This window comes from Primulina tabacum, chromosome 13 (genome assembly GCF_025594145.1).
Source record: "Primulina tabacum isolate GXHZ01 chromosome 13, ASM2559414v2, whole genome shotgun sequence".
Taxonomy (NCBI): Eukaryota; Viridiplantae; Streptophyta; class Magnoliopsida; order Lamiales; family Gesneriaceae; genus Primulina; species Primulina tabacum.
The window spans coordinates 35,957,573-35,968,094 of record NC_134562.1 but is presented as its reverse complement, the minus strand read 5'-3'; the positions used below and the strand labels follow the sequence as shown (position 1 = coordinate 35,968,094).

At 33.2% G+C, this 10,522-nt stretch overlaps 1 protein-coding gene across 1 annotated transcript; it reads right to left on the bottom strand.

The window, feature by feature from the left end:
- Window positions 1-4,287: 4,287 nt before the first annotated feature.
- On the bottom strand, window positions 4,288-6,588 carry LOC142523328 (9-cis-epoxycarotenoid dioxygenase NCED1, chloroplastic-like). The gene has a single exon (XM_075627082.1). It carries the CDS (start codon window positions 6,466-6,468, stop codon window positions 4,663-4,665), a length of 1,806 nt encoding a protein of 601 aa, XP_075483197.1. The 5' UTR covers window positions 6,469-6,588; the 3' UTR covers window positions 4,288-4,662.
- Between the last annotated feature and the right edge of the window lie 3,934 nt (window positions 6,589-10,522).

Sequence of the window (10,522 nt, the reverse complement as noted above, 5' to 3'; positions counted from 1 at the left end):
ATAAAATATTATATTATTTTGTATTTTATTTATTTTTTAAATTTCATATATATATATATTTAATTAGATCACCGTTCTCATAAAATCACAACTTGTAACATGCATGGGATTCCCCTTTTTTCATAAGGGAAATTAAGTATCAAATTAAATAAAATTTTAAAACTATAATAACTCGAGACATGCAAAATTGACAATTTTTTTTACGCAGCATTCGTGAAAGTGCACTAAGCACAGGCAGTTCACATTACAGGATATATATATGTCGTAATAATGCTAAACGTGGGAGGTGGCAGCACTTCCAGATCTCGGGGGCGGCGGGCCTTTGGCAGCAGTAGCATCGCAGTAACCACGCAAGATATCACTTTCCTCCGTACTGATCCCGAGCGAGCCCAGCATGGAAGGCCAACACTTTTGCTGAATGATTCTTATAGCATTGCAGCAGCTTGATCCAAGATGCGTCTCTCCGTTGAGAAAGAACAACACCACTTCGCCGCTGCAAGAATGCAGCTCTAGCAACGAATCCCAGCAAGGGGATGACCCGTCTTCGACTAACATCAGGCGGGCCGAAAGGAAGTTTTCAGGCTAAGATTACGAGCAGAGGAGGTTGTAGATGATGCGGAGAAATATAAAACAAGAATTACAAGGAGGAGATTTGAATTGGAAGCCATGGCTAATGATGACTCTTGGGAAGTTTTTGAATTGCAGTATTACTGGATTGGTGTAACGCGGAGATTTATAGGAGATGAAGCTAAACGGACATGACAAGAAGTTATGTGGGGAGAGGAAGTGGTTCTGTAACTTATATATGAATTAAAGCTGTGAAACGAAGAGACTAATACAACGATGATGAAGAAAAGAGCAGACAAAGTCGGTAATGGAAAAGAAACACAAAATCTGGCCTACACAAATTAGTTTCATTGTCCGACTCCACTATGTATGTTTGTTTTCAAATCTTTATTAATTATAGAACAGATCGATCAAAATTTGTTTGACAGATCTTTATAAAAAAACAATATTTTTTCGTGGATTGAGTCAAATAGATAATTTGTCTTACAAAATTACCTCGTGAGCTCGTCTCACGTTAATTTTTGTGTAAAAAAAATGCTTGAGAATTAATTGAATGAGTTATATTGTGTTTTAGTAGATAACTATCAATTTTCCTAGTAGCTAGTACTATATATAATTTTTAGTACAAGTTAACTACTATTCTAAATCAAATAGCAACGTCTCTAACTAAGGAATAAAAAAAAGATGTAGAAATATTTCAGGAATAAAGAGAAAACAATTTGTATTTATGGAAATCCTTCAGCGGACAGAATGCCCATTCATAGATCTCTCAGTTCAGAAATCAAGATAGAGGATTGAACCATTTCTTCGAACTTTTTTTGAAATTCGATAAAGGTTGGTTGATCGTTTCATGTTTCTTCAAGGTCTTCCTTCCACAAACGACATACGTAGGGAGACCACCCAAATATTCATTAATAGGCACCGTGTTCGAGAAAAGGTACCTCATTATTTCAGAATATATACTCGTTCACACACCTCTCGCAACGCTGGGCGACGGACGTCCACCTCCCACTCAGCAACGATCAGAGCTACAAATCACCCAGAAGCCATTGAAGGCTCTCATGGAGCATACGGCTACTCATGCAGATCAATATTCGTTCATCAACAGATTTTTTGGAGAATGTATACAAAAAATCACATTCTCCAAAAAATCAAACAAATGATGTCGCAAGCTAGTCGTCATGGAAACCTGCTTACAACATTTGATCATGGTGATTTTACATGGATATGTAGAGTATATTATTTGTATCGTCTTTCTTAATTTTAATGACTTTTTCTTTGTTGTTTTTCAGGCTCTTATTAGGAGACGAGGATGGCAAAGAGGAGTATTATAGTGCTGAGGAAGTGAGAAGGTGGTACAATATAATGATTCGATCTGAACATTTTTTCAAAAATAAAAAAACTCAACCAAACATTTGTTGGAATTTAGTTGGCTTTAATTAATGGAAATTTTAAAAATAAAATGAAGAAAATCTCGATCGATAGAACGAGAAGGAGAATCGAGCTTCGAATGCGCATCAGAGACCCTTGAACGCCAGAAAAAAGATGCCCCAAGAGCTGCCTGAAATTTCAAGAAAAGCGATCCTCCAGCTCAAGAAAGTATACAACCTATTTGTTATGGAATCAATGCTACGTTTCCCCATCTTCTCGACGTGCATGCTGGATTTTCCCATGGATACCATCTTACACCACATTTTGCCACGCCTTATATATGGTCAATATTTTTTTATTTTTTTTTAAATAATCAGAATGCACAAACGATTGGGATCATGCACGCTCTCTTCTGAATTACCGATTTTTTGGGGAATATAACATTTTTGCAGTTTGGTTTTTTTGCGATTTTAGTCTCACGTATTATCAATTTTTTCACTATGAGTCATGTATGTTCTTATTTTTTATAATTTTATTTAATTTTTGTCTAACTTGGCTTCTGAATTATTAGATTTCTTTTTTTCCCCCTTAGCTTGTTAGGCAAGTGAATTATTTTTCATGTTCTTTTAGGCCGTTTAATTTATTTATAAATTTCGGGGGGGAAAACAAGATGCTAGCTTCAAAAGAATGGTGATTCAACGATCGACCATCACCAAATCTTATTACAAAATATTATATATATATAGTCCTACGTTACAAACTGAAAGATTCGATATTGTCTCCTTTCGTGAGCCTCCATCACGTCGTCTCTGTCGTCGTCAATTATAAGGTTGAAATTTCACCTTCGAAGGATTATCATCAACGTACATTATTATTATTATTTTTATTATTCTTATTTATTTTCTTAAAATGCAATCGTTAAATGGATATCAATAGCTAAGTGATACACACCAAAAATTGCCCATCCCACCTAACCACAAATCATGTGACTACAACTTTAAAGTCCAAAGATAATTATGGACGAGAAATATGATTAAAATTGTCAAAAATTTAAAAATATATTATTAAAACTCGATTTTTGACATCAAGAGAAAACAATTTGAGAATATAAGGAATTTTTGTCATGTATATTTCTCAAATTTTTTTCTCTTGATCTCAAAAATTGAGTTTTTAATTAAATATTTATATACATATATATACACCATTAATTAAAGATCATGAATCTTGATCAAATTTATAAAACTCACGTCACTGGTATACATGGACATAATATGCCCATACATTATATTATGTGCATCCAATTGTCGGTAATAGAGCCGTCTTTGTTTCTGTGGAATATAATTCATGGACAATATGAACTCTCCTGCCGAACGGGCCATGGGTGGGATGTTTTATTTGGTGTCCACATCGTAAAGCAACAACATGGCATTATCCTTGTCGAGTTGCTTGAGGAATTGTATATTTGTCCAATTATCACGAGTTCGATTTCTTCTATCAATAATTTAAAAAACGGAGAAGTTTTATGTTATTTACTTGACTAACATAATTAGCGGACTACTAGTGCATTAGCTCATGGATTTATCCTATATATACCAAAGAATAATGACCGCGAATTATCAAGTCATAACAAAATCTTAATTTCATTAATATACTTCTCCAATTTTAGTCCACCTGCTACGTACATAATTCGCATTAATTATTCATTATTCCATAAATTAAGGTTCGTGCCAATTGTCAATCATTCCGTATGTATATACAGCTGCAAGAACAGTTAAAAGTTTGATCATTTTCACAAAATGATCAGCAATTTAAAACGGTTGGGTTACTGGTCAATACGTTGCATGCATCGAGCCATCGACCCTCAAATTGTGGATTGCATCATTTTATCCCTTCCATACCTATACGAACACGATGTTTATTTACACGAGGTATCGTTGGTGCGAATGATGACTCATGAGTTGATTACATATTTTGTTCTCATCCAATGTTTGATTCAAATCCTATAATCAGTATCTTACATTACTAGTTGCCTCATTTTGTTACTCAAATTATTATATTTCAAAACTCATTCAATTTTTTAGCCAAAATAACCTGCGAGTTTAATCTGAAGATTGATTCTGTCATCATCTGGATTAATGCAGTTTGAACTTAAAATTTACAGGTTCAAACTTGTTTCAAAGAACTAGTCTTGTGGTGATCAGCTGATTCATAGAGCTCGAATTTTTCGGTTCGATTTCAATTGATGATCACTTCGCATCCATATAATATATTCTCAAATGATTTAACAAACTGGGCACCTCCAAAATTCTACAGGGGAAAGAAAAAATTCAAGTACGGTGAAGATGGTAGTAGGAAAAGCAATATTATACCATTTATAAGTTTGTACAAGAAAACATAGGAAAAAATTGAATATTATTAATAAACAAACATTATCAAACTACTATTACGGAACTATGTGATGTGCCTATTCTGCCTGATTTCATATACTGCGTGAGAGAATCGTCAGGAACCAGCCGAGCTTCCTTACATCCGAAAGCTACCATGCTGGCCCTGTAAACTTCCCGCGTGAAAACATATGGTGCTTCAAAAAAAAAAAAAGAAAGAAAGAATAATATTATACGACACTCCAGGAGAGGGATTCCGGGGAGAAGTGATAAAATATAACCATCCCACTGGAAATTCTCCACGGAAATAGTAAAAAATGGGTTGAATCGGGATCAGGATTCAAGCCTGATTTGCCAAGTCTTTGGCGTTGATGAATGTGCCGTGAAAACCATAGGGAACTCTTGATGAGAGCTTAATTATGGCCTCCAATTTCATTGTGATGGCATTGATAATCTGGAGTTGTGATTTCCAAGCCTTTTCGTCATGGACGAAGGTCAGAATATAGCCATCATCTTCAGATTTTGGATCAGGGCCTGCGGGGAGAAACATGGGTTCTCCACCGAATTTCTCATCCCCGTAAATGAATTTCTTGATTTCTCCTGTGAAAAGATCTACCTTAGCGAACCCTGAGACTTTTGGCCATGGCTCTGCAATGGCAAGATATGCGTATTGGGTTTTTCTTCCAAGCCTGTTTTTGTTCACCATTCCGGCTTCTAAATTCACCTGATCTTCGTATGACAAAATGGGCTTTCTTGTCGATTTACCATTCTTCAAATTCAGCCTGATTTCAGATAGAACACTCTTTAATCCTTCTTCGCATTCGTTGAAAATGGAGTCCGGGGGAGTCATGCAGGAACCAATGACGACTATTTCATTTGTTTCAGGCTCCTCCCATGCATTCCAAAGATGGAAACAGAAGCAGTCAGGCACCTCCACCCACTTGATCCCAGAAGAGTTCTTCGCAAACTTGTCCAGCACACCGAACCTGGAAACTTTATTCTTATCGTACGCAACCGGAGAGCCACCTTTGATCATTTCCGACAACTTGAACACCACCTGCTGATCCGGCACGATCACGAAATTTTCTGTAATAGCGAAATCATGCATCATTGTCGGTTCAGATATCGAGATGTCGACGTCCTCTGATTTCACGCCGTTCCTTGAAAACCAAAAGTACTTCAAGTATGGCTTCTGAATGACGTCGTAGCTCAGAGCAAAGAGCTCGCCGGAGACTGGGTCGAGCTTTGGGTGAGCAATCATGGGGGACCTTAACTGACCATTGAAACTGTACCTTCCCACTGTTTCCAGGTCCCCATCCGGATCCAAGCGTACATTATAAGGCAAATCATCTTCGGACATGGCCAATAAACGGTTGTTGAAGTACACCAATCCAGCGTTCGCAACTCCGATTCCCTGGTCATGATCAACCAGCTTAAACAAACCACGAGCATAAAAAAGCATCAATCTAGCTATGCCGGAATGGCCATGTAGCTCTCCAATAGCTTTTGGGAAAACAGGGCGGCCCAAATCCCTTTCCTGTATCAGTCTTTGTGTCTCTGTAAAACGACAGGCATAGCTTGCAGAGCCGTCAGAAATTTTCACACTGTGAATCATGCCATCACCGTCGAAGAGGTGGTGTCCTGCGAGCGGCTCGAAGTGCGGATTAGCTCCATTTCTCACGTACACTCCTTGAATGGAGTCTGGGATTTTCCCAGTAACCCGAAGTTTGTGCTTGACCGGCTGTTCTGGCACAGGAGAGAAGTTTCCTGCGATTTGGACAACAGGGTCCGCTGTTTTAGGCAAAGGGTTCTCCAGCTCGTGAGCAATTAGTGCACTCTCCAGTGCATCCAAAGCCACCGCCGCAGCTTTCTGAATCAAATTCCATTGTGGTTTCAGTGGAGAAGAAGCTGAATCTGGTTTTTTTATGGTAGCTAGTTTTGTAGCCTTTCGGATTTGGGATTGGTTCGGGAGGTGGATCGTTGGAGCTTGGACGGAGGACTTTATGTGGAAGTTGCCTTTTCTGTGCGGCAAACTAATGTGTTGGCTGAAGGATACAGATGTTTTACAGGAGCCCGAGTCGGCTATTAATGGAGCACGCGATTTAGGCTTAATCCACGAACTTGTGGCAGAGTTAGAATTGGCCATTGCTCCTTAGTTCTAATTCGAACTGTTAAAAGTTGTTTTAAGTGAAAAAAAAGATTGAGTTTTGTGTGGGGTTTCAACGGAAAATGAGAGCTTCTGGTTGTGTGAGTTGAGTGGTGGGATAGGGGAGGCGATGCGTATATATAGAGCCCAGTGTGGGGGGAAACCCACGTTCAGGTTACTAGGAAATACAACTCTGTTTGATTATGGCCATGGGAATTGCTTTTTTCCTTATTTTTTCAAAAAATTTATTATTTATATAAATATAAATTATTAATATCTCGAGTATAATAATTCTATACAAATATAATGGATTTGGACATGTGAATGAATCAAGTTGTCGGAGTGGACCGTATTATGTATACATATAGCCTCTTCGAACTTTGATATGCCCAACCTTGTCTTCTTCTTCACCCCATAATAATTTATTCAAAAACCATATTTTATTCAAAACTTTTTCTATATTAACTTATTGAAAAGTAATTCGAAACTTAGATTCCAGAAAGGGATTAGTGGAAAAACGAGAACTTCGGTGGTTGACCTTTTTATGACAAAATTTTATAGCTTTTGCATTATATATATTTTTAGTATTAATATTATTTGTGTACCTCGCGAGCTATGCATGTATAAGAATAAATACATTATAAGATGGTCTCACATATTTTATTCGTGAGATAGATCAATCCTACTCGTATTTATACAACGAAAAGTAATAATTTTTCATAAGTGACCTAAATAAAAAATATGTATCACAAAATTGACTAATGAGACCATCTCACAAGAGTTTTTGCGATCATATTAATAGAAAAATTATATATTTCCAAAAAAAATTCTATATTTAAGAGATACGTGCTATTAATATGATAATATATATAAAAATAAAGTATAATTTGAATAGAAATGAGATAAAAACATAGGATATTTGAAGTCTAAACCCGCGTGGAACCCTCTAAAAACTAAGGAGAGTGACTTGTTTCCCACGCGTCGGGTTTGTGCAAGAGTCTTGACCTAAATATGTATCACATTATATGTCCAACACGCTTCTATATTTTTCCAAGGAAACGTATATATCGTTAAGTATATGCCGTTATGATAGAATAATTCGAATAAAATGGATGAAATAATGATATGAATACGAGTCGTGCTCGTGCTTTATCTTTCACTCCACATGATATTTCCTTTTTTGAGTAGGTCTTTTGTGAGACGGTCTCACGAATCTTTATCTGTGAAATGAGTCAACTCTACCGATATTCACAATAAAAAGTAATATTCTTAGCATAAAAAGTAATATTTTTTCATGGATGACCCAAATAATATATCTGTCTCACAAAATACGACTCGTGAGACCGTCTCACACAAATTTTTGTCTCTTTTTTTAGACCTTTTTGGAAAAACTTTCGAAACTAATATTATAAATGATTATAAACTTTATATGTGGTGTAGTTGAGTATTACAATTATGTCTACAATCAAAAATTATCTCTCTCTATATATATTATGTCAAAAATATATACGTTTAGTTGGGCTAATAGGATTTGACCGGCGGATTATACATATAATATAATACGTTATACGATATATTTATTGTATATTTAATTTAATATTATTCTAAATAATGATGTAATTATCAAAATATTTGGATATGATGTTGAATAAGTAATAATATAAGTGGTTTTGATTGATTAAATTTTATAAAATGGTAAATTATATTTTATTATTTTAAATAAGTATTATAATTATAAATAAGTAAACCTATGAAGGATAATATTATAAATTTTTATTAAATAATTTTATTTATATGAAATAAATAACTAATGATTTGATTGATATAACAATATCTAAAATTACAACCAATCATTTGATTAAATAATCCAATCTCATCCAAGAAACCAAACATTACTTGGTGTTGGTAGGTATAATTTTAGAGATGGAGTTGTATTCTTCAAAAATATTATTATAATTAAAATTGTTGGAAAAAATGTTGATAGACTAAATGCTTTTAATTAGTTATTTTTCAATAAAAAGAAATAAAATTAGTTATATATATATATATATATATATATATATATATGTTAACTCAATTTAATTAATTAATCTTTAATTTGAAATATTTTTTTTTAATTTAATTCACCTTATATATGTGTCAACCACTATGGCACGTACGAGATAATGTAATTATTATTATTAATAGATCACGTAATTAAATTTCCACAAAAGTTTATGCATATTTAGGAGTTGATTACCGTCGTTTTTCCGCTAATGACAAGTTCCCAACATGATTATCACCATATACTTAATTGTGTGGTTTATATCTCTTTTGTGTGATTTGTTTAATTAGTTAGTAATCAATTTGTGCATTCTAGGATTTAATTTACGTGAAGGTATTTTATTACTTATTATTCAATCAATGGAAAAGGTCATATAACTACTTGAACTCTAAGTGTTTGCTCATAATTGGCAATGACAAGCCCCCAACTTGTTCCTTAAAATAAATAAATAATAATATAAACTTGTTCCTTAAAATAAATAATAATATAAACTTGTTCCTTAAAAAAAAAAAAAACTTGTTCCTTAAAGATCTCCATCAATAAGTTATCATCAAAACATGATCATCAGTTCATTGGTCAAACATAATTGTGGCAACTTGACAATATGAATTTAAATGGTGTTTCCCCATGAATATGTAATGGTTAAAGTGTTTATAAAAGAATTTTTTTTAATGATCAAACGCTTGCTGTTTTACCAAAAATTATAATTGATAGTAACTAGAAATTCAGATATTTTAAATTGTATAAAAGCTCAAATGTTATTTAAAATTTGATGAGAGCTTGTCATTTTATCAAAATTTATTTAATTTCGAGCTATAGTTCGAGATATTTGAAATTACATGATTTGAATTTGATTTAATTTTAGCATTGAAACTTTTCATAGAAGTCGTCAGGTAGTGCTACTCGAATTTAATACAACACAAAAAAATTTAAACAAAAAATCTTACAAAATCGTTTCACGAGTCAATTTTATGAGACATGTATCTAATATTATCTGACTCATGAAAAACTACAATTTTTTATGTCAAAATTTTACTTTTAGTTATTGATTTGGACTTGGATCGATCTTTTTATGGATATAGATTCGTAAGAGCGTCTCACATAACTTACTCAAAAACTTACATGAAGATATTGTAATGTTTTATATTTTGAATATAATATGACGTCATGAACAAATTAAAACAATTTTAATTCACCAGTTTTAGTGGGATTAGTCATTATAATCTTGGAATGAACGTAAAATAAGAAATAATGGGTTTCTCAACCTACTCCTACTCCATAATAGATAATTTATACATGCATTTGCATGGGTAACATTAATAAGATAAATTTAAATTTAATACGTAAGATCAAGAATGCGATTTAGGGCGGCGCACCATATCCAAGTAATTAATACGAAATCTACATCGATATTTGTGCCAAATAAGTAATTACAAAATTTATATACATAATACGAGATTTTAATTTTATATTTACAAGCTATTATTAAAATTATATAATTGTGTTGATATAATTTTTAAGATATGGGTTTAGTTTTGATTTTACTAAATTATAGTTTTAGGTAAATAAAATAATCAATTTACTTAACCTTCATTAATATAGTAAGACGAAAAGAAAATCCAAATTTGGGACCCTAAATGCCAGTAAGTGATCCTTCATTTTTTGGTGAATAAAATAATCAGTTTAGTGTAATTTTTAACTAGTCTCAAATATATAATTCATATTTCTACATTTAATAAAATATTTTGATAATATACCTCTATTTAAAGTATATAATCGTCTTCAATTTGTTTTCTCGATATCATTAATAAAGGTATAATCGAAAATTTGCTTGTATAATTTATTTTCTTAATAAAATTCTTAATTTGTGTCAAAAACAAAATAAACTATATAATTGAGATGAGTAATATATATATATCAAAAAATTTCTATAACACAAACTCACGTATCAAATTTGTGACGTGGATTTCCAACTTGATCTGACTTATGAAAAATTATTATATGTTATGT